Source organism: Cyprinus carpio, chromosome B20 (assembly GCF_018340385.1).
Source record: "Cyprinus carpio isolate SPL01 chromosome B20, ASM1834038v1, whole genome shotgun sequence".
In the NCBI taxonomy this organism is placed as follows: Eukaryota; Metazoa; Chordata; class Actinopteri; order Cypriniformes; family Cyprinidae; genus Cyprinus; species Cyprinus carpio.
Genome location: NC_056616.1, coordinates 28,794,907 through 28,820,320, shown reverse-complemented (window position 1 = coordinate 28,820,320; position 25,414 = coordinate 28,794,907). Strand labels below are relative to the sequence as shown.

Here is a 25,414-nt window from a genome sequence, read left to right as displayed (position 1 = left end):
GTAATAGAAGATTTCATTTTTTATTACTAATATATTTAGGAGAGCCAATAAATAAAACGAATTCTCTATTTATTAAACACGGATTAGATAAGCTAAATTTGCTTTTACATGTATGAAACAACAGATTTTACAAACGCGCCAGCTGACGGCACAGCTGTGACGCCACGCTCCATCCGGGTCGTCCGCGCCTGGGCCATGACGTCACGGGGTCCAGGAATGGCGGCGCTGTCTGCAGAGAGAAGCAGCTCAAAGAGCCAGAAACTTTATTCCTAACATCGCTCAGCGGCTACACGAGCTCCACCGCTCAACCGACGGCCATATCCTCCTCTTAAAGAGCCAGCGCGACGGCGGTACCAAGTCTCGACGCTGTTACCGCTGAATTCCGACGTCCCAGGCTCTATTAGTTTGCTTGACTTTGCGAGGGCCAAAAGACAAGAGCAAAGACAGCGACTAACGGTACATAAAACAACAACAAGCTCCCTGAAACACGCTCTTTCGAGTCCGTCCATTTCATAGAAGGATCTTATTTGTGTTTTGCTAGTTTCTAGTCTTGCTCATACACCGAAAGGCACGACACTGGCCTGATAAGGCGAAGCCGCCAGCTGCGGGTTTGATGCCACGATGGAGAGTTTAACACTGAGCGATTTCGAGCAGAAATATTACTCTGAGCTCTTCCTCTCCTGTGATGTGGATAACACCAAGAAAGTGGCTTCCAATGGCAAAGTTCTGGACCTCTTCCGGGCGGCCCAGCTCTCACCCGAAGTTGTCCATCAGGTACAGTATGCATCTGATCCAGATATGTGTGTATTAGTCAGCAGATCTGTGTTGCTATGCTTATACACTTCGGTGAGTTGAACTGATGGCTCGAGTTAATCGTTTCAGACATGCTAATAGCTCTAATGGATCATTTGGGCGATGTCAAGAGTGTTCAGACCGATCTGATGAATGAATCTCATTGTTGCTGAGTTGCACAAATGAAGGGTGATGCATCTGGAGGGTTAAACTTGTTTCCTGTGTTGTGCAAGTCTGTAGAATTATTAGTTGCGCCTGCTTCCTCTTAAATGTCAGCATAAATAGTCATTTTCTGTTTGTTTTTTTGTCGCAAGATCCATACAATTGATGACTCTTGAAACTTGATTTTGTCACTTATTCACATTTAGTCATTTAGCAGACGCTTTTATCAAAAGACTTATCTTTACTTATATGACTTATCAAAGCATTAATTCAAGGAAGAAGGTTTGGGGTTATGTGTGACCCTTTATTTTTGAAATGAGTCAAAACAATCCATTTAATTTATTAAATATATTTCAACTGATTATAACTTGTTGATAATAACTGTCAAGCATCATTTTGGAGGTTGCTGGTTTTTGAAGTGTCATAGAGTGGTGTTTATTTCTTCGCTGATGATTGGTGCTGATTAACACTCATCTGTTGCTACACTCTGCACTGTTAGAGCATAACAAGTTTCAAAAAAACTTGTGGTCTTCATAGCCTTATTTGCGTCTAGGTTTGTGGCCAGAGTTTACTGAAGGAATGTGTCCTTGAGTTGCTAGTGACAGCTGCGTCTTTTTATTGTATTGATTTGTCTGAGCAACAGATTTATTGATCTTTAATACTGAAGTAATTGACAGGGCTCATCAAGGGCATTTCATTGAAGGATTACATGTGTGAAATATCAAAGTTTTTTATGTGTTGTTTCTTAACTAATGAATTTTTAATGTTTTACCAGGCTAATTTACAGCTATGTGTATTAAATATTTTTAGTTTTCGGGTTGAAGTGAGTTGTAATATGTTTACTGCCATTATATTGGCGATTGACCAAAGCGTTGTCTAATTCAAGGGACCCATGGTGGATAGAGAGATTGAGACTCCTTGTTACATATTGTACAAAAATGAAGTGTTGCATTCTGTGCCTGGCCTGTAATATCATCTGTGTAAGACCATATTATTGTATTTACATACACTACTGTCAAAAAGCTATTTCAAACAGCTTCTGTTCTTTTTATCAAATAATCCTGAAATGTATCACTGATTCCACACAATATTGCACAGCACAAGTGTTTTCAACATTGATAATAATAGGCAATGTTTTTTGAGCAGCAAATCAGCATATTAGAATGGTTTCTGAAGGATCATGTGACACTGAGGGGGGGGGTGGCTTCTAAAAATTCAGCTTTGTTGTCAAAGGAATAAATTACTTTTTAAAATGAATAAAAAATACAGTTATTTAAAATAGAAATTGTCACTGGGTTTTTGTCTCTATTTGAAATAAATGCAGACTTGTTGAGCTGACTTTTGAACTTTTTGAGCTTATGTTGCAATGTATGTGTGTGTATATACATACATACATTCATATATGTATTTAATATTGGTGTACATAGTCATACTTTTACATTATATTCTAATTTTACTTATAATACATATCAATTTGAGAAGGACAATCTTACCTTTAGCTGATTTAAAAAAAATAAAATAGTTTGAGACAATTTCACTGTCCATTAAATGTTCTTTCAGTTATCTAAAATCCAGCTTAGTGCTTTTTATTGTGTGTGTTTGTATGTGTGCTCAGATTTTGTTTTTTTAAACATGCTTTAACTTTATTAACCTATACTCACTTCTGGTCATGCTATTGTATGTTCACCTTTGTGTTCTATGTTAAGGTCAGTTTATCTGATTGATAGTTCTGTTTCCATTGTTCTAGATTACTGAACTTTGCGGGGCCACGCGCCTCGGTCATTTCGGTCGGAGTCAGTTCTACATTGCTCTGAAGCTCATTGCACTGGCCCAGTCTGGACTGCCCCTGCGCGTGGAGAGCCTGAACAGTGGTGGGTAGCAACAGACCTTCTTAAACTCTTTTATAGCTGTTTCACCGTATGGACCAAATCAATGTGCTCTTGTAATGTGAAGTACCACATCCTTGTAATTTTGTAGATGCTCATTTTACAAATGAATCCATTGTGGCAGTTGCAGCCCATTACATAACAAGAATTAGAGGATAATCTTACTGCCTTTTTGATGAAAAGGACTGAATGTGTATATTGCGAACACAAGAGCCATTTTTAATACTGGTATTTAGGTTTGAGTCATGGAATAGCATGTTTTACATTTAAATTGCTTGTTGTTTTTTTTCTGTTGTATTTGTATATTTCAGTGAAATGTTTGTTTGTGCCTTTAAGCCAAATGCAAATGCTCTCGTTTGTTTTTTTGACTATCATGGCTGTTCTCTATATAAACCCAGTCCCTGACATGAAGCCCTGTGCAAAAGCACTACATGAATTTTGGGAAGTTAGACACAAGGCCTTGTAAAAGAATGAGAAATTGACAGTGGTATAAAGAAGCAGGAAATTAGACCCGGCTCGTAGCCTTGAAAACACTGCTAGAACACAAAGACACAGTCAACAGGAAATTGCTGACATTACCCTGAAGTTTATATAGGCTTTGGATAAACTAGGTTTTTATTGATTTCTGTTCAATTGATTTTAATATTAGTAATGAAAGTTTGCGACCTCAGTAGTCAGGTGTTTTGATTAATTTTCTGATTAAGTTAAGCAAATAATATCAGTTTGTTGACAGTAGTTGTGTATTAAATCTGTCTCTGATTGAGTGCTGAAGTCTAATGTGGAGTTGTGTTTGCAGTCAGGGATCTGCCCCTCCCTCGCTTTGTGATGGGAAAGAACGAGCAAGAGACGAGGCACACAATCATGTTCGCAGACGCAGAGAACCAGGGACCCTACCTCCCCAGACCTCCAGGCCGAGTGCAAGCCAAAAAAGTGTCAGCGCACGAGATGATTCAGCCCTGTGTGCCCACTGTAGATCCACAGGTACTACAGAATATATTCCATATGCTGTTATTGAATATGTAATCGGTGCATTAGGCCTTGTAAATGTAGCCAGCTAGATCTGTCAATGTCTAATTTGTAGTGCACATTACATTTTTATTAGATAACAATATTGACAAAAAAGTAAAAATTTGTTTATAGCTCTTTAATTTTATTCTCATTTATTACTGTTCGTTCACTTGAATAATTATTTGAATATATGTATCTGAATATATGTATCTGAATATACGTTGAGAAATGGGGGTTACTTTTTAGGGTAATTTTTTTTAAGAAAATAAATGTATAATAATATTTAACTTATTAACTTTTAACTTAAAACATTCTGTTTAAAATAACAACAGGTGTTTTTAGTAGTGTATTTGTTTTTTGAATATTAAATGGGTATCGGCAATTTTAGAAAGTTTAGTTTAGGCAATCACTGGTCCTAGAAATAAAACAAATAGCACACGATAAGTTTAATAATATTTTAAATAGTTTTTGTTTATATTTTTGTCATGATTTTAGTTTTCAGTCTTTGACACAACTAAGAGGTTGTTTTTTTTATTATTGTTATTATAGGTTATTTGTTATCACCTGGGGTGTTGTGTGGTAGTGATCTGATAACTGAGTTCCATGAACTCTTTGTGTCAAGGCAGTTAATGCCAAGATGCTTCATAGAGTCTCTGTATTAAGTGTACTGTTTTGCATCTGTAAAATGACAGTTTGATTACTTCAGCATGTATCTCTACTGTTCCAAGGCCATCTGTTTGGCTGGAAGTCTGTAAAGTTACTAAGTAATTCGTTTTGTTTATCTCTGGCTCCAGCCGGACACCACATCTCCTGTAGTGTCACCGCACCAGTCCCCTCCCACTTCGCCCCATGCCTGGAGGAAGCACAAACGCCAGGCCAGCGGTGGAAACGTGGACAGACAGCCCTCAGTGCCAGGAGTTGTTTGGCCTCCTTTCAGAGAAGCACAGCCAGGTACTCAATATTTAATAATACAGTAGGGCCCTATGAAATCCGTTTTATTTTTTTCCAAATTCGTTTTTTTTCCATTTTAATTATTCTGGATTCTTTTTTTTTTTTTTTTTTTTTACGTTTTAATTTTTCTCCACTCCTTTTTAATAGTTAAATTAAAATGTATTAATCAAAAAGCATGCCTAATTAATTAAAACCATGAAACGTATACATTTTCACATCAATTAAATAAAAGTTAAATTTAATTTAAGTTAAAAGTAAACATGTTAAGGGCCCTATGAAATGTTTTATTTTTTCACACCATGCTTTTTATTGTTACCAAATTCTGTGTTTTAGCATGTGTAATTATTTGAATGCATAAAACAACTTAATTTATTATTTTTTTTTTCTTAAAGTAGCCTTATGATTTTTTTCCCCTCAGAAATTCTGTGTTGTGTATTCAATTTTTTTTCTGGTTATCAAATAACACATTCATTTAATTTATCTTTTAATTATTGAAAATTAAGCAAACTTTTTTTGGAAAACAAAGGGGATTATTATTACTATTAAAATTAAAGCATAGAAGAAATTTTGTGTGATTATTCCAAATAAATAATGTTTGTTTCATTTTACCAGTAGTAGTAGGCTTCAAATCAAACCAGACTTTTATTTTGACGGGTTGCCGTGAATACCTTTACAGTTCTGTGTATATGATATGACACTAGTTTTACTCAAATCAAACAGTCAAATGGTCATGAAATGACTCTCAGAGCAGCTCTGGAGATGTTGTTCATGTGTTTACGTCTTCATATAGTGAGAGGGCAGACTCTGAAATCACCGCGAGCATCTCGCGCTCTTCAGTGTGTAGTAAATGAAACCGTGCATCTGCGCCATTCATTAACAGATACACGCAGAACATGCAGGATTCATATTTAAATCGACTTTTGCGGCTTAATAGTTACAGATACTAGTCCATATCACGATTTGATTTAAGTGTATTGACCTACTTTTGATAAATTCATTCAAAATTTGACAAATTCTGTTACATTCCACATTAAACTGTGAGTTCCGTTTTTATGACTGGATTCCGTGATTCCGTCCGCGTTTTCTGCATTACGGAAATCATAGGGCCCTAAATAAAGTCAAAAGGGCCTTTTGCACTGCAGGAACCATTTCATAGTTCCAGAACTAATTGTGGAACTACCCGCTTTTAGGCGTTTTCGCACCGCAGGAACTGGGTGCGATTTTTAGTACTGGACTGCCTTTTTCGAGTAAATAATTAGCTAGTTTTGTTGATCAGGGTCTAACCGGCATAACTGGTACTACCCGTGACGTAAGTAGACATTGATTGGCCAGACGCGTTCGAAAATGCCCTCACCCGCCATGATTTAAAACGCCGTGTAAACATTACATACTGTAAACATTGTGTCAACTTATTTCACAATTATGACGCACAGCGATAAATATATGGACACTGAAGTGCAGGCACTTTTAGCAAATGTAGTACTGCCAGTTGTCGTTGGAGATTCTTAGTCCTCCACTCCGTTCTTTCAGTCTCTTTACGTATACGTTGACATTCCATGTCCATTATTGTGAAACCCGTGAGACACAACAAAAACACAGCTCCGATCACAGCATCCTCCATCCTCCTGTTGTTAACGTTGTTCTTCTGAAAGCCGTGCACATAGTGACGCCGCTGTCAACCGGCTTACATCACGTTCTAGTACACACTCTCGGTGCGAATGCAACCCTTTAAATTGTACTGGGAAACAGTTTGCGCAAAATTGTCCCAGTACTGTAGTACGGTACATTTAGTTCTGGAACTAAAGCAGTGCGAAAGGCCCTTTATATGTTATTTAGGTCACACAATAACCCTAATAACAATAACAAACAGTATATCTTAATATATTACATTATTGTTTTAAGTATTATAATGCAATATTTAATTTAGTAATTATTTATGAAATAAAGTGATTATAAAGTAGGCAATTCTAGCTTAAAGATCAGTTATACTTACAGATGTTTGATATTAAATGCCACACATGATGTACTGGATTCTTCCTAAATTTTCAAGATGTGTAGTTTCTTAAACTGAATCATACTTATCCTTTTTTTTTGTTTTTAACTGTTATCTGTTTCTATTTCTTTCCTCTCTCTCTTTTTCTGTGTCTTGCCTAGGACCAGTTACAGGTGAAGGGATGTGGTCCGCCCATTCACCACCTCCTGTCCAGGAAAGTTGGGTCAGTTTTACAGACACGCCCCCCTCCAGCACACTTCCAATGCATCCCCCCTCAGCTCAGGTAATGCAATGTGGGCCTCCATGTATACATTTGTTATGTATACAGCATAATCTGTCACCACTGGCCTGCTGTAACCAAGGCTTCTGTGGCAGAACAGATGTTTACTTTTGTGTTCACAAAAGCAGACTTTATTAAATATTTGCCAAGCCCAAATGATTGCATGTTCAGAGAATTACCGGTCATACAAGAAATTCGAAATCAAAGTAGTTAAGCCGTTTTTTTATGTTGTTTAAGCTGTTTTTTTTTTAAACACAGTTGAAATCTTCAGATTTAAAATTAATAAGCAGCACAACTGTTTTCAACCTTGATAGTAGTAAGAAATGTTTCTTGAACACCAAATGTTTCTTGAGCATATTAGAATGATTTCTGAAAGATCATGTGACACTGAAGACTGAAGATTCAGCTTTGCCATCACATGAATAAATGACATTTTGAAATAAATAAAAATTTAAAAGATTTAGATTTTTTTTATTGTAATAATATCAAAAAATCTTACAAACTCCAAACTTTTGAACAGTAGTGTACATAATATAAGTGCATTACAAAATCTAATTCTTTTTTCCCCCTCCTTTTCTACTCCAGCCGGAGAGCACAACAGTACGAACTGTGCCATCTGCAATGACCGCAAATGAAATCCAAAGACAGACCAGCGGTTATGATGACCCCTGGAAAATCACAGATGAGCAAAGACAGTATTACATAAACCAGTTTAAGACCATTCAGGCTGATCTCACTGGTTTAATCCCTGGTTAGTGAGACCTTGTTTTGAACAGTAACTGCCTTTATGCTGTTTTCTGTTTTGAATTTAACAGCCTAAAAATGTATCCATTCTCTATTGTTCAGGCTCAGCCGCAAAGGAATTCTTTACAAAGTCGAAACTGCCTATTCTAGAACTGTCTCACATTTGGTAAGTAGTTTAACATGAGTTGCACTGTCTCTCTGTTCATTTTGTATGACCTTGGTGTAGATTGTTTGAAATAGATGTGTAACCAAGAACTGATGCATATGTTGCCACTCCTTAACAGCATCAGTTGATAATCTTAGCCATTTGCATTCAATTTGTTAATGCCCTGTCTTTAAAAAAAAAATGTTGTCCCTGTCATCTGTTTTTTTTTTTTTATTGTGCCTTAAAATAGTTATCTGTATTGACTGACCTGCTTTACCTTGCAGGGAGCTATCAGATTTTGATAAAGATGGTGCACTGACCCTGGATGAGTTCTGTGCTGCGTTTCATCTTGTGGTCGCTAGGAAAAATGGTTATGACCTTCCTGAAAAGCTCCCCGAGAGCCTAATGCCAAAGCTTATTGACTTGGATGACTCAGCAGGTAAGCAGAAAAGCCTCACACCCACCAGAGCTTCAAATTGGGAAAAAGCTCTGCATACAGAGTGCTTTTTTTGTGCAAAGTGACGTTTCCAAATACACAGAGATATATGAAGAAATACTTCTGTAGTGTATTTATAGTAATTTTTTGTGGCCACTTGCTGGTGCTCTATTTGTACACATGCACTACCATGTGTACAAATGGGTCTCTTTTTTTAAAGAAATTAATATGGTTGTTCAGCAAGGGCACAATAAATTGTAACTGACAGTAAAGACTTTCTTTGTTACTAAAAAATCTATTTCAAATAAATGCTGTTCTTTTGAACTTGCTATCCATTAAAAAAACAAATTTTCAATCAAAACATTAAACAGGACTATTGTTTTCAAAATGAATAATGAACATGAATAAATCTGAAAATTCAGCTTTGCCATTACAGTAATAAATTACATTTTAAAATGTATAAAAATAGAAAAGTTATTTTAAATTTTAATAATATTGATATTGTGACATTACTGTTTCATTGTATTTTTGATCAAATAAATACAGCCTTGGTGAACATAAGACACTTCTTTCAAAAACATTAAAAAATGTTATCAACCCCAACTTTTTGAACAATAGTTAAGTTATTGTGGGGATGTTCATATTCTTTGTATTATTTTACATAGGCACATTTTAAACTGTTTCTAACATTTTCTTAAAACCAGGCTCGCTACAATAGTAAAAATGCTAAAAGTGCTAAATGTCTTTCAATCTTAAGTTTTTGCCCTGATGTTCTGGATTGCAATAACTGATTTGTTTTCAAATCTCAGTCCTCATAAGTACACAAAGTCAAAAAAAAAAAATGTTGGTTGTGATATTGCTACTTCTCAGCTTTTTAGTTTCATTGTAGACAGAGAATGAACGTTCTTCTAATTACAGTATTCTAATAGCAGCTTCATAGGAAGTGAGCCTGTATCTTAGCAACAGTTTTCGCATATTAAAATGGAACATAGAATATGCCCTTGGGACCCTAAGAGTCCTTGTGAAGTTTTATGATGTTTTTGACCTTTAGATGCAATATTATTCTGCTGATTCCATATTCATGCTGAATGATGTTCAAGTGTCTGCATAAGTTCTTTATTGTCTGTCTGAATGTATGTTTCAGGAGTTCCAGAACCTGCTCCTGAGGTGGGCTTTTCTGCTTCCCCAGTGGAAGTCACTCCAAATAAGTCTCCTTCCATGCCTTCCCTGAACCAGAACTGGCCTGAGCTCAATCAAAGCAATGAGGTTTGGACTTTGGTGTTCTCAATGTACCCTACCTCTTTCACTCGTTTCTGTAGTTCTGTCTGCCTTTCTTTATGGGAAAATAAAACTAATACATTTCTGGCCAGGAGAAAGTGGTGCCAGAAAAGCACACTTTGATCTCCTACATGTAACACGCTCATGAGAATTGTTGTGACAGTTAATTCTTCACTGTGAATGTGGCAGCCTTGTAGTCAAAACTGCTGACCTGAAGTCACATTTTTTAAAGTCTTAGATTAACTTCCTGGAATACTTTTAATGGAATACTCAGTTGGAACAAAACAAAACATTCAGTGGGAAAAAATGCCAGGATTTGATTGGATCATGTGTGTTTTATACCAGCACAGTGAGCTATAATTTTATTGGTTGACATTATATTTCAAGGTTAGCTCACCTTGAAATCAGAAAAGGTTTTACACCTTTTTAAATAAAATATGATGTAAAGTAACACGTTTCTGTGATCTCCACAAATCATACTTGGTAAACAATTATGACAATTCATATCAATTCATATCAAAATGACGAGATACTATGTCATAGTTATGGCATAAGTCAGAATTATGAGTTCATGTCAATTTTATGTCATCATTATGACTCTGTGTCATGGTTTAAATGTTTTATTTCAAAATCATGATTTACCAAAGCATGATTTTTTTTCCTTATATAGTGGAAATTGGCTTCCAAACATTTCTTAAAAAAAAAAAAAAAAAAAGCTCTAGGGAGCTTGCAAAATATTTGTTAAAGCATCCCGACAGGTCTGACACAGCGATATTGGCTTGACCAATGGCAGTGGAGTTTAGGCCGGGTATAACTGTTTTGTTGACCAATGACAGAGGGAGATGGGAAGACTGTTCAAATAGTAATTATTTTTATAGTTTTACAAATTTACACACTTCATTTTTAAACAGGGCTGTGTTTCCCAAAAGCTTTGTAAGCCTAAGTTGATCGTAGAACCATTGTCACCAATGGAGCAACGATGAACTGAGGCTTATGATGAATTAGGGAAACGCAGCCCAGGTCAGTACGTTTTGATCTACAAGATTTAATTATTGGGGTTTCTCTTTTGATGACTACAGCCTGTTTCTTCTAAGCTGATCCTCGTAATAGGGAAATAAAATGTGACATTCTACCTCTCAGCCTATAAGGTCATTAGGAAGACAATTGGTCCTCTGTGGACACCAGAGAGTATGCAACAGTACAATGCAGGACAAATCACGGGTTTCTCCTAACAGTCAGAGGGCGGAAAGGGCACTCTGTTGTTGTATTGTGACCTCTGTTTGCTTGTGCGAGGAGTGGAGTTGCTCCACCTTGTTGACATGTCTCTGCTCTGTCTCTCCAGCAGTGGGAGACTTTTAGCGAACGCTCCTCAAGCTCACAAACTTTGACCCAATTTGATTCTAACATTGCACCAGCTGACCCTGTAAGTCAATCACTCAATGCTCTTTCATGATTAATGAAATTCATTAACCCAGTACTGTGTAAATTCTCTCTGAGAGCGCATGTCCACAGGATAAATTCACAGTGCCATCATCAAATGATTCATTTTGTGTTTCTTTTGCTTGCTGAGCTTACCGGTAATTCTTTCATGCTCTTTCTGTCATACTGAATCATGTAATCCAAGTGATGACTCTGCTGGCTGTCCTTTGACGGTGTTGTGATAAAATGTTTGTTTAATTACTCAATGTCAGGTTCTTAACTATTTTGTTGTTCTTTATGACTGAGATGATAAATCTTGATTAGGTACACACTTGTAGTTGTGAGACAGCAGTGGTTGATCTGCTTGTTTCATTGTAGGATACAGCAATAGTCCACCCTGTGCCCATTCGTATGACACCCAGCAAGATCCACATGCAAGAGATGGAGCTCAAGAGAACTGGAAGCGGTGCGTCCGTTTATGTGCATTTACAGTGCAAACTCAATTTTAGAAGTGTAAAAAGTGTAAAGTGTAGAAATGAATTCTACATTTTATTCTCAAAATTAATCAATCTTGTTGTTATTATTTTTTATGTATTCTCCATCTTAATCACTATTGCTCATACTTGAGTTAGGGGTATATAATTTTTTTTTTAAATGATTTTTCACCCTAAAATGACCTGCACTGAAGAAATTATCAAAGGCCATATTACAGAGAGTTAGGTTTAGGCTTTATTTGACCAGAACACTGTTTATAGTGTATTAATACAGTAAAATGTGCAGAAGCGCCAATGTTTTAATTTTTTTTTTTTTTTTTTTTTTTTCAGGGAATGTAAAACCTAGTTGTTTAATAGCATATATAATTTTCAGTCTAGAAATCTCTTGTAGGACTCTTTCTTCCACAATCCATCATTAACATACACTATCATTTAAAAGTCTGGGCTATGTAAGATTTTTTAATGTTTTTGAAAGAAGCACCTCTAGGCTTAATTTAATAAAAAATACAGTAAAACATTACTGTTGTGAAATATTATAATAATATTATTACAATTACATTATTACAAACAAATAACCATTTTCTATTTAATCTGTTTTAAAATGTCATTTATTTATGTGATTGCAAAGCTGAATTTATTCCAGTCTGTAGTGTAACATGTAACACATTTTAATATACTGATTTGGTTATCAAGAAACATTTGTTATTATCAGAGTTAAAAACAGTTGTTCTGCTTAATATATTTTTAAACCATGAATTTCTTCAGGATATTTCAATAAATAGAATCTTTGACAGAAATGAATTTATTTGCAATGGAAAATTTTTGAAACAATGTAAAGATCTTTACTGTCACTGTTGAATAACTTAATGAATCCTTGCTAAATAAAATTATTATTTTTTCTTTAAACAAATTGAATTACTTACTCTTGGTTTTACAGATCACACACATCCAACAAGTCCGTTAATGGCGAAACCACCAGAACTTTCTGATGAGTCCAAGTTAGCAGCAACTATTAAGTTTCCTGGTACCACTGTTGGTAAGTACATCTGGGCTATTCAAACATTTAACTGACTGACAGGAAATCTTCTCCCATAATTCATTCAGAGCCATTACCCTTCCTTCTTACAGGAGATGGCTATAGCAGTTCAGATTCATTTACATCTGATCAAGAGCCCATTTCCAGTGCTGTGAACAGACAAAGGTACTTAACGGCTTGCAGCGGACTTTGATCTTTGTTATTCTTTGTGTTTGTTTTGTTGTAGCAACAGTACAAGAAAAGCTCAGATTAACATGAATTAGATTTGGAAATAATTTCGTGGTTTAGGCTACGTTTACTCGACAACAATGCGTTTTTAAAAAGTTTTCAAAACGATTCTCATTTACACATATCCACAAAAACAGCCAAAAACGCTGTATTATGTATGCCAGGCCAGTAGTTGGCGCTGTCACCTTGTTAGTAAACAGTACCTGTAGGGAAGTGTCGATTATATGTTGTATATGATGCATCTCCGCTGTAAATCCACACTTTGCTGAAGAAGCGTTAGCAAACTCTTGAGCAGCAACAACAGTACCATGTACTCCGCCATTGTTGTGTATGTTTGTTCGCGCTTGCCTTTAAAATCAACACGTACTGCGCATGTCTACATGCCTAACACGTAATACGCACGTGCATAACATCACCGTTTTCAAAGATTCCCGTATTGTGTGTTTACATGAAAATGATAACGGTGGCATTTTCAAAATCTTGCACTTTGAAACCCGTTTTCAAAAAAATGCGTTTTCAGTATCCAAAACGCTGTTGTCGTGTAAACGAACAGGCAAAATGCATAAAAAGTTTCCCATTTTTGTCTGAAAACGTTGTCGTGTAAACAGCCCCTTAGATTCCATTTTTTATCATATCATGTTTGGTTAGAACAGTGGTTCCCAATTACAGTCCTCAAATAGAACAAAAGTCCTAAGTTCTACGTGATAAGAGATGCATACGAAATATGCAGAGCGGTGGGAGCGAGACCTGGGATTGGGAAACGCTGGGTCAGAACATGTTGTGACATTTCCAGTCAAAAAGTATTTACAAATCGTGCTATTACAGGTCTCACTCTGGCACCTCTCCGGAAGGACTGAAGGTTGTGGCTCCACCCACGCCTCCACCCCGCCCCCAACACACTCACTCACGGTCCTCCTCTCTAGACATGAACAGAAACTTTGCTGCTGTCCCTGCAGGTAAGCATGCACACAAACAGTTATCAGGTAACTCATAGCTTCATGTTTTGTTTTGGTTCGGTTAGGAAAAGCTGAAGTACTCTTTTGTATTTACTTCTCCATCAGGTCCACAGCAGCCGGGTGTAGTTGCCTTTCCCCCAGCAGTGCCTCCCAGACCACTGCCCACACAGGTATAGCCCAGTGGTTAGCAATTCTGTATAAACTGCTTTCAGATAATTAGATAACTATTACTCTTTCTTTAAAAGAGTCATTCAATATGTAATGTTCAAATCCCCAGACATCAGTGCCACATGGTCATCGTTCGGTAGAGGTAGATGGTCTTCCAGCACATACCAGCACGTCACCCCAGCAGATGCCAGAACAGCCAAACTTTGCTGACTTCAGCCAGTTCCAGGCTTTTGCTGTTGACCAGCCGGCAGATGATGGAGAGAAACCATCTGACAGTGGACAGGTACAAATGGAGCCATTTATTATGAGGATGACAGATTATGAAGGAAAACCTTTTTTGTGATGCAACAAATATGCACAGATTAATTGTTTTCAAAAAACTTCAGCACATATTAAACAAGTAAATGTTAAATATCCTATAAAGAATTGTATATACACTTTCCTTCAAAAGTTTAGATTTTCTTTCTTTCTTTCTTTTTTTCTTTCTTTCTTTCTTCCTTCCTTCCTTCAAAATACACTTTCCTTCAAAAGTTTAGATTTTCTTTCTTTCTTTCTTTTTCTTTCTTCCTTCCTTCCTTTCTTCAAAAAAAGGCTCACTGACCCTAAACTGTTGTTTATATATAATGCATATAATGCATATGTATGTATACAGGCAGAAAGATGTGCAGAAACAGCTGGGACAATGAGAACAGCAAAGAACGACGTTCAGTCAGAGGAACGAAATGCAACCACTGTCAACTCTGTAAGCCATTTTCTAGCAACCAATCTTCATATTGCATATTACTTCAGCATTACAATAGCTCAGTATATGTTTTTGACAGGCTAAAGTATCCACTCCATTGGCCCCACCCCCTAAACCCGTTCGTCGAAGACTGAAATCCGAAGATGAGCTCCGACCAGATGTGGAGGACCTTCCACAAAAGTCTAACGTCATAGCCACTGTTCTAGCAACCCAGCCCTCAATTCCACGGTAAGATCGTCAGTTACTTCACCAGGAGAGAATATGGAACATTTGATTTGATTTGATTTACTTATTTTTCTATTGATGTGGCATTAGTTTCACAATGAAGAAATAAAAATAAAATGTTAATACATTTATTTTGGATACAGTTTAATTACTGTATATTCAAAATTATAAATAAATACAAATACATATTTATAGATGAACATTAATAAAATGGAATATAGTATATTTTTTCCCCCTATATATGTTCTAGAGTTTTTGTTGAGAGGTTTGGCCAGCGATGTTCATAATGTTTGCTTGTACCCTAAAGCATGCTTCCTCTTCCTGTTCTGTTTAAAAACAGGTCTATTGGTAAAGATAAGAAGGCCATCCAGGCTTCCATTAGAAGAAACAAAGAAACAAATACGGTTTTAGCCAGACTCAACAGTGAATTGCAGCAGCAGTTGAAGGTATTGTGAGATGTCCTTGAATGTGACCACGTTTTTTTTTTTTTCCTGTTCAAATGTCTGACAATTTGTCTTTTTTCAAATTTTGTCTTCTTAGGACCTGCTAGAAGAAAGAATATCGCTTGAAGTGCAACTGGAACAGCTTAGACCGTTTTCGCATTTGTAAACCTTGTGTGTGTTCGCTTCAGATTGAATGTTTGTGTGTATGAAAGAGTGATTACCCCAGTTTTTTCTTTTTATTTGTTTTTGTTTTTGCGTGGTCTGTTGGATCCTCTGGCAGGATGTCCATTTCACCCGTCTCCACTCCTCTGCTGACTGTGTGAGAAGAGACACAATCGCTGCTTCCTCCAGACTGTTCTGTCTCACACAGCCATTCAGAGGGATGGGGTCCAGGAACATTATCCGTTATGGCACTTTGATGAAACAAAGTCTGAGTGGTTGTATGTGTAATACCCCAGACAGTGCAGGTTATGTTTAGCGTGTGAGGCAAGAGCCTGACGTCATGGCCGGCAGGAGGCTGTAATTCTGGTAAACATGAAGGAGCCTTTTCCCCTCCTGTTCTCCAGAGTCCCAAGGCAGCTTGTCATGTTCTTCCATGTTAGAGGCACCCCTGTGTGCTCAGACAATCATGTTAGGCCATGCACTGGTCGTACAGAGGGGAGTACTGATTTTTGGGAGATCGTACTATTTCAGAAGTACGCTTTAGAAAACTGATTCTGACAGGCACTTGTTAAAGGGACAGTTCACTCAAAAATTCAAATTCTTTAGTTTTTTTTTTTCAGCCTCGTGATGTTATAAACCCATATGACTTTTTTGAAGAATATTGGTGGCTGATCTTTTTCAAATAATGACAGTAATAAGGGACTGTGGATTTAAAGCTCCAATAATACAAAAGATACTCCAAAAACGTGTACTATATTTAAATTATTTCATTGTCATATGATTGGTGTTTGCAAGGAACAGACACTGATTTTTTTTGTGCAGTGTTCTTCTGCTGTGACTGAATCATTGAGTTGAACTTGAGCACTGGATCAATTCATTCATTTTTTTTTTTTTTTTTTTTTTTTTGGATAATCAGAATTTTTCAAACAAATCATTTATTTTATGGCCTTAATAATTAGAAATATAACGCAAATGTTGTATGGGATACTTTTTACGCTGCTTTTGTTTGTAAGCCTCTCCTTATATTAAAAAGAGTGAACAGGATATTCTCAAAAAATTAACTTTTTGTGTCACATGAAAGAAAGAAAATCTTATGGGATTTGAGCAAATGACAGAATTGTTCATTTTGGATGAACTGCCCCTTTAATATTTATCCTCGCCATACACGGATGGCACATCTGTGCGTGAGAGATTTGTGATGACAATGGTTTCAAAGGTATGGCATCAAAAACTGCTTTCTTTTCTTACAAAACGACTCGGTCAACCTTGTACAGTCTTTCACCCCGGGATGGCAGGTGTCCCTCTCTCAGTCTCAAATGTTGGCTGTACCTCATACGGTACATCATCTGATTCAGTCCTGCATCATAAACTCTTGTGACATCATCAGTACGTGAACCTGAGACCTAAAACAGTGACTGCACTTTCTCCCCTTCGGCTTTCATTTGTCTTATCTCGTCACTATTTTTGCATGTCGTTCACAATCTCATTTAGTATAAAAGACTCTTAACGATGAACCACTCGATTTGTATCTGTAACGTCTGAACTAATGTGACGTATGTGTTGTTACATAGACTTGCACCATGTCTTTCATTCGTCAGTTTGTTTTGACTGATGTCCGTGTTTTTATTTTACTCATCCTTAAAGCCTTACTTCCTGGTGTGCAGGTTTTCACAGTAATGTATCCCTCCCATGTTAAATCAAGGTGAGCCTTTTCTCCCTGCTGTTCAGGCTGATTTACTGTATCAGGGGTATGTTGTATATTGTATGATACACACCTTTTGATCTCATATGTACATTTGCATTAATTGCTGACTAACAGCAAATATTCTATTTAATTGCTTATATAATGGCTGTGGGATCATAAATGTTTAACTGCATGGATGTGTCTCTGCAGAATGAACTAGCAGCTGTGTGATTTTTACACAAAATAAAAATGGCACAATATTTTAATAATTTCCTTTTTTGTCAAGCGCGCCAACTGTTTTCCAGTAGTCCAATAGTGCTTTAGAGTCAACTCATAAGCAACTGTCTTTATGAGTCGAAATTGATTCAAAACACTGAATTGAATTTTTCGCTTCGATCATTGATTTGTTCAAAAGCACTGATTCTGTAATGTTTGGAGACCAAAAGGGTGATTCTGTTTTGACTTTATGTGGGACTGTTTTCATTGGTGGAGGAAAAAACTAGCAATATTATAACGACAAATACCGTGTCTACATAAGTTGCTTGCCATTAACTTTTTGTTTGTTAAACTGTTGTATAAAAGCAAAACCGCGCTCTCAGTCATGTGGAATTATGCAGAATAATTATAAAAATTATACATTGTTTCGATCTTCTAATTTGATCAGAGATTAGAGCTGAAACAATAGACTTTAGTTAGGTTAGACTTAATGCAGATGAAAATGAGGCTGTGTAAAAGGTCTATTGTATAAAGGTAGTAGATTACAGTTTTCACAACTCACAATTTTCAAAACTGTTTTATGCAGTTTTTGTCGACTGAAAGTTTTCCAGAAAGACATTTTGTCAACTGAACAATCCTTATGTTGTTAAAGTGCTTCTGTTCCCCGAGCCTCATTTTCGTGTCAAATAATGTTTGGCTCTACCCTGACTAATGTTTATAATCTAAAACCACATTAAAAATATAATTTTAACCTAAATATTTTAGGATAAAAAGTATAAAGAATAGAAGTCTTATATACTAATATTTTATAATTATATAATCAGATTATTTATTCATCATATTAACACATTCATTTATCTTTCATCAAGATAAAAATAATTTATGCAGAAGCTATTAATCGTAGGGTAAAATAAAAATTCCTATGATAGCAAAACTTATTACCATGCAGAACAGCACAGAAATAATTTTTTAATTGCAATTAATAATAAGGTTATGAATTGCATGCTTTAAAGCTTTCTGCTGTTTGGATGGAGACTGGAAGTTCCACCAGTGGAGGAAATAAAGTGAAGGCTATAGAAGGTGACTTTTTACCTTTATTAAAATATGTCTGAAAATCTGCAGTGTGAAATTCTCTTGCAAATTTTACACCACATAGCTTTTAGCTCATTAAGAGATGAAGAAAATGTGGAATTTTGTGTTTTATTGGTATTTGACATTGTACAGTTGATTAGAAGTTCATAAGCACTTATTCTATACATTCTGAGTGTTAAGCAGGATGAAACAGCAGGAATAATGCTAGACAGAAGACATCCAGCTACATGAATATAACATCTCTCAATATTCTAATTCTAATTCATAAGGATCTTCTTAAGTGCTTTTCAGGTTTCTCAGAGAATATCTTTTCTTCATCAGAAGCACCTGCCCTCCAAAACATTTAGTTTGTGACCCTGGAGAGGAAAACATGAATATATTTGATACATATTTAATCATATTAATATGATTTTTAGCTAATTAAAATGGATTGATGTTAAGACTCACACAGTGTTCTGTTTGTAACGATCCAAAGCCTCCTGTGCCACCACCTCTGAGAATTTTGGGTCGCTCCAGGGAATGTCTCCCGGCACTGTGAAGCTCATATCTGGCCCGTCAAACAGTTTGACTGACACTTTAGTGTCTCCTGGGTTCTCTGCATTATCTGAGCCTTTTGAGATCACCTGCACATAAAATGTTGGCAGTTGAGTGATCTGCATAGTGGAAGCAGTAACAGTTGTGCTGAATCACATAATTAGCACCTACAGCCTGTATTTTAAAGAAGCCATCTTCATTTTTGGTGTGGCTAGCTAGAGAGGACACCCAGCCGAATTGCTTGTTGAACAGGTCCAGCACACTAGAAGTGTTGAACATCTCCTCTTCGAATCGTTTTAGCACGTTGTTGTACTCCTCGGTTAAACTCTCAGCCCTGGCAAGAGCCCTTTCCAGCTCGTCCTTCAGCGGGCCTTCCAGGGGCCTCTTTCCAGAACAGTCTGAAGAAGAAAACAAAGCTTTAACTGTAAGATGGAATTCTCATCAAAAACTCCCAAACTGGGACCATTTTTAATTTTTTCTGTGCTGGATAATATAATGTAAAACTTACCAATGTGCTGGATCTCTTTACATTTCTCACACTCATCCTTCAGTTTAATGCAGCCAGCAGAATTGCGACGAATCTCCCTGCAGGTCATCTTATCATTTCCAAATGGTTTAGTTATAATAACATCCTCGTTTACTCTGCCATCTGTGAATACAGGTTTACTAAATATTAGGTTTACAGGTTTATTAAATGCATTAAATGAATGGGGTATAAGCGGTCTGTAAGTAAAAAAAACAAACTACTATTATATGTCATTATAGTGTATTATGTCATGTTGCCATGATAAAGAAAAAAAGTATTACATCATATTGCCATAATAAAGAAAAAAAATGGACTTCTACTGAAGAAAAAGCAATGGAAGTCTATGGGAACCTAAACTGTTTTAGCATCCTTCAAAATATCTTTTTTCATGTTCAACAGAAGAAAGAAATTCATACAGATTTGGAGCGATATGGCATTTTTGGTTGGACTGTTACTTTAATTGTGAGGAATATTGCTTACAGCACTTTTAACTTTGTACATGTTGTTATGTCCAGGCTAGGATAGACCCTGAAATTTACCTTCTGAAGGAAAATCCATATCACTTCCCATGTAGGGCCCGAAGGAGTCGAACATGTTTCTTGCCATGTCCATCATGGGGCGGAACATGCTGTGGAAGTTATGGAAGCTGTGGAACTCTGGGTTGTGCAGAGGGGACCTGTAGACACGAGCGGCCCGGCTGGACTGACTACCGAACATGCTGGGCATACGGAAGGGACTGGGGAAGAAGCTGGGCTGGTGGAAAGAACGCATTTGGTCGAACACCTTCATGCTGTCCATGAAGATGTTGTCCACTCCGTCTGCAACCTCTGTATACCGCTCCTCCAGGTCCTGGAAGCGTCTGGTCTGCTGCTGGTCCTCGTCCACCAGGGTCTCAATGTTCTGCCCGTTGATCCAAATGGAGATGGGAGAGGTCCTGTTCAAAAGGTCCTCCAGCTAAAAACACACAGAGAAGGATGGTTGCAAGCACCAGAATGAAGTCAGGATAATTGCAGGAGTGTTTGTGCAGACGTATCACCTGTCGTCCCACCAGGCCAGCTCCACTGCTGCAGGTGCGTGAGTAATACTTAACACAAGCTTTCCTCAAGCAGGGCTTGCACTCCTCCCACAGAGCCTGCATGGTTTCATTACACATGCTCTGTTGCTCACTCAGCTTCTCCTCCATCTCCTGAGCCTCCTTCAGAGCATTCTATTTGATGGAATAGCACAAGAAAGAAAAAAAGAGCAATTATCTGCAAAATTTAGACACTTAAGTCAAACTTAAAAATGCAAAAAACTTTTTCTCAGCATTTACTGATCTATGTTAAAATGAATATATATTATATAATATAAATATATTACTGTAAATTTGTAATAAATTACCTAATTAAATTTTTTACAACTTGAAATGTTATGCATAATAATCTAGGTTATTTAATTAATCTTCTACATTTTTGTTTTTTTCAGCATTTGAGATTTGATCTAATTTTATATTAATTTATGAATGTACTATTGCTCATTGTTAATTCATAATAAATTTCTTAATGTTATACAGCCTGAAATGTTAAAAATTTTATATGTAGATTATATAATTGATCTACATAATTATTCTGTTTTTAAAGATCTTGGTTAATGTTAATTTATAAAAATATTACTGTTAATTCAAAATAAATGTTAATGTTAATTTACTTGAAATGTTAATTCATTGTATATAAATATACAGATTATGTAATTGATATACATGATTAATCTCAGTTTTTATTGATATAGGTTAATAATAATTTAGAAATATACTGTATATAAACTGTTCATGGTTAATTTAATTCATAATACATTTCTTAATGTTAATTTATACAACTTAAAATGTTAAAATGTATTAATTTATGTAGATTATGCAACTGAGCTAAATAATTGTTCACAGTTTTAATTGATAGTTAATTTATGCAGCTGTAAATGTTAACAATATGAATTATTTATTCTGTATAGTTAATGTTAATTTTTATTTAATGTTATCTATCTATCTATCTATCTATCTATCTATCTATCTATCTATCTATCTATCTATCTATCTATCTATCTATCTATCTATCTATCTATCTATCTATCTATCTATCTATCTATCTATCTATCTATCTATCCTCTTCTCTTTTTATCTCTTTTTGTTGCTTTGTTTTCTCTAGTTCAGACTGGAACCTCTTGTGATCCTTTTCTGTTCGCTCCATCACAGTCTTCATCTCCTTCACCCCAGTGATGGCATTTTCAATCTGTTTATCCAGGTACTTTTCACCAAGCAGTGACATCTCTGCCAAAAAGCAATAATGGTTACATTATGGTCCCTAATTGAGGGCAACATGTCTCCACAGAAAAAAAAAAAAAATAAAAAATTCCACTTACGATTGAGCTCCTCTTTAGTTGGTGGTAGCAGACACTCCACAGAGAGGTAGAGAAGAGAAAGTCCCAGCAGAGACCATGAGACCTTCATCTTTGGTGGCTGCTAGTGTCCTGGTTTCAGAAGCGGTTTAACACTATGAACATAAATCAGGAAAAAGTGGGTCATTTAATAGTAAACCTTTTTAATTGAAACTTTTTTTAATTGAGCTGTGGTGAAAGTGACTCAGCAAGTTTATGAACATGAACAGTTGCAAACCCCAGACTTTTAATAACGCGGTTTGTGTGAGACGCGCTCAGACAGACTGTGTGGGAAATGAATACATTGTATCAGCGTGTCTATTTATATCATAGGTCTGATACAAAATAGTGGCTTTTATCTTTCTGCGACACTGATGTTTCTGAACAGAGGGCTAAACAGATTTACTGTGCCTTATTTATATTGTGCCATATCATGTCATATTTAAAAAAAATAATAATAATATTTAATCTACAACATATCCAAAAGTCATTGAAAAATACAAATTATCTCATTATTTTCTCAACCTCATGTCATTTCAGATATGAATGCTTTTCTCTATTTGTGGAACACAAAAGAAGATATTTTTAAAAATGTGGTTTTGTTTTGCTTTTCTCCATATAAGTCAATGGGGTCCAATGTTGTTTTGACAAAAAAAAGAAAAGAAAAATCTTTTGTGTTATACAGAAGAAAAATAAAAATGTCATACAGGTTTAGAACAGCATGAGGATGAGTAAATGATGACTCACTTTTGTAGATCAAAAGGCTTTGAAGAACGAAATCATTGGAGGTGTAGCAAACTTGCAAACATTTAAATGTTCCCTTCGCTGATTCCATGGATTTGAAAGCATATCCCCTTCACTAAAGCTTGCTCTGACAAAATTTAATCCCAGTTTTGTGAGTTTGTAGAAATGTCTGTTTTAATAATGCTGCACTTTTGATCATGTTAGATATTACTAAAGACAAACCACTGGTCCTCAACAGCTGCTGTGGAGGTTGCAATTCACACCAGAGTCAGTCTAAACATCATAAAAGCCTTGAATCAGTCATGGGAACAAGTTTCCTCTTTTTAGCCTCTGTACATGTACATAGAAACCCCAACTCTACCAAATTAAAGCCAGGAGCCTAGTTACATAAGAAACATGCACAAATGTTGGAAGAGCCAGTGAACAGACAGAAATACTGAGTCACATGGAAAGTTGCTTTTTTTGTGATGTAAAATATGGTGTGCAACTTGCAGTGTTTTGATTTTCTCCATAATCTAACCTTGAAGTTCCTTGAAAATGTTGTTTGTTGCAAGCATACCATTTTATCTTCTTCTTGCTTTTGTTTGAATTAATCTTGCCCTTGTGCCTAATCTTGTGAGATTTGTTTTGGAATGAGGTTGCACATCTCTGTGGTGTTTGTAAGTATCACACAGACGGCTTGCACTGAGTAAGGGGATTTGCTTTGTTTAATGATATCTTGCTAGGGCACAGTATGCATTTTGAATGCAGTTGACCTGGCTTAGTTCCCCTCATTGGCTTGGGGCTGTGAGACAAATTCCTCTCTGCAATGAAAAAATCAATACAGATTCGCCTAGGGAAGGCACAGACAAACTCAACTCAACAAACAGCCCAGTTAGACTTTTTGGATGACATTAACCACATGAGGATGGATTGTAATTCAAAAACAGCATAAATGATATGTTATTCTATCTCATGCCAAGTACAAACAGAATCTTATTTGCATTTATACAGTAGTGGGTTATTGTTTTTTATTAGTTGGGCAAAATGCATAAATGCAGCATTAACTACAATGCAATTTTATAGTACGTCATATAGGTATTACATCACTGTAACCATAATATAAATAACATCTAACATAAATATATATATTATGCACAATTATATAATATCTATAAAAGCACATTTATATAAACAAGATTGTCAACAACTTTGTAATATCCCCTATGTACTCACCCTGCTTGGATTCTTTTTCTTCCCTGCAGATGGACTGTGCCTCCTCTGATTTGTTTTTATAGTGGGAGGCTGGGTGATGTTGACGACGTGATTCACGGGATGAGAATGGCCGTGGCTTTGGACTTTTCCAGAAACTGTTATTGTCAACAGCAGAGGCTCTGTCTGACCAGAAGTGGGCAATATTGCACCATCTCGCTCATTTCATTGTGCTTGTAGAGGCACAGCCTGAACATGGGGTTTACGGGAAAAAAATTGCCTTCTAGAATTTACCGGCAAAGACTGTATGTGGATAATTCATTACTGTTGGACAGTTCCAACATTTAACAGTGGTGAATCACCTTAATGTGACCTGCTGCATAACATCTGCTTTAGCTGTGCTGAGAATAATTCAGTGTATCACGTAGAACTAGTTCATAACAGTGCTGAAACTAAGTGTGCAGGGTACACAAGCTCAAGTTTAACCCCGAAAATCCTTAACCTAATATTGTGTTCCAAGTCAAAAATGACTGGACTTTTAAACATTTATTGCCTTTTTAACTCAAAATCTTGGATTCAATCTAGTTTTTTGTTTTGTTCTGTAACTGATCGGTCAGTTTCTTAAAAAGCACTCTTTGTGGGTAATTTGGGCAGTGTTCACTCAAAAATTGAGGTGCATAAGCTCAGATCAGTGAGGCCTATGATCAAACTTTTGCAAAAAGATAAACAAAACCTATGTTAATTGAAAGAAAAGTTGATAAAAAGATTAAATCCAAGATTTGGTAATAAGGCTGGTGATTTTGGACATGGGAACACCACAAGTGTTACAGTGAGGAAAAAAAAGCAAAGTCAGTACATTTTAGCACCTTTTAACATTTTCAGGAAAAATAAAATCCTCCCCAGTAACACAACATAAGGGTTAATAAGCACACCTGATTAGACTTTTATATGACCCATTTGACCCCACATAGTCGCCCAGGTGGCTCCAGTTATGTGCTATTTATTTTGCTGGGTATGTAACATTACTCACAGTAATATCAAACTGGACAGAAAAGGCAAAAATGTCAGTGAAAAGTGCAAGACCTTCATGAAAGACTTGTATGGAGACTTATAATGCTCGCAGTCATAACACACATAACCATGTTATTTTGTGAGGGGTTATTATGTATGCTTTTGACCAAAACACGTCATTACTTATTGCTTATTACACATTAAGACACCAAATCACTCCTGTAGTGGAAACTGCTTTTTAATCACATCATAGCTTGTCAGGTAGCTTTCGTCTCCTAGTCTAGAGTTGTTTTAGTTTTTTTGTGAGATGTTCTGAAGACGGAGGAACCTAAATGTCAGGAAAGCACAGCTAATAACATTCTGACATTTAGGCAAATGTGATTCAAAGCCTGTTTATAAGATGTTTGGCATATTGCACAGTGTAGGAGCATGTCTAAACCCACATTTTCCCCTACAGGACAT

At 36.3% G+C, this 25,414-nt stretch overlaps 2 protein-coding genes across 6 annotated transcripts; one reads left to right on the top strand and one right to left on the bottom strand.

The window, feature by feature from the left end:
* Window positions 1-145: 145 nt before the first annotated feature.
* On the top strand, window positions 146-17,505 carry LOC109084479 (ralBP1-associated Eps domain-containing protein 1-like). Of its 5 annotated transcripts, XM_042747113.1 has the most exons (21): window positions 148-456; window positions 542-774; window positions 2,702-2,825; window positions 3,637-3,821; window positions 4,643-4,799; window positions 6,954-7,075; window positions 7,658-7,823; window positions 7,919-7,982; window positions 8,246-8,400; window positions 9,542-9,663; window positions 11,018-11,098; window positions 11,473-11,560; window positions 12,526-12,624; window positions 12,717-12,789; window positions 13,678-13,808; window positions 13,914-13,978; window positions 14,086-14,259; window positions 14,629-14,718; window positions 14,798-14,946; window positions 15,284-15,389; window positions 15,484-17,505. In XM_042747113.1, exons 2-21 carry the CDS (start codon window positions 622-624, stop codon window positions 15,550-15,552), a joined length of 2,373 nt encoding a protein of 790 aa, XP_042603047.1. In that variant the 5' UTR covers window positions 148-456; window positions 542-621; the 3' UTR covers window positions 15,553-17,505. The 5 variants fall into 5 exon arrangements, with proteins under 5 accessions (XP_042603050.1, XP_042603048.1, XP_042603051.1 ...); XM_042747116.1 differs by having other exon boundaries at window positions 146-774; window positions 6,954-7,015; XM_042747114.1 differs by having other exon boundaries at window positions 146-774; window positions 11,021-11,098.
* Window positions 17,506-18,524: 1,019 nt separating this feature from the next.
* LOC109084501 (clusterin) lies at window positions 18,525-24,112 on the bottom strand. The gene is made up of 9 exons (XM_019099184.2): window positions 23,966-24,112; window positions 21,992-22,122; window positions 21,751-21,899; window positions 20,637-20,807; window positions 20,140-20,554; window positions 19,583-19,723; window positions 19,246-19,472; window positions 18,988-19,163; window positions 18,525-18,896 (listed from the first exon to the last, which is right to left on the bottom strand). The coding sequence occupies exons 2-9, from the start codon at window positions 22,077-22,079 to the stop codon at window positions 18,884-18,886; spliced, it is 1,380 nt and encodes a 459-aa protein (XP_018954729.1). The 5' UTR covers window positions 22,080-22,122; window positions 23,966-24,112; the 3' UTR covers window positions 18,525-18,883.
* Between the last annotated feature and the right edge of the window lie 1,302 nt (window positions 24,113-25,414).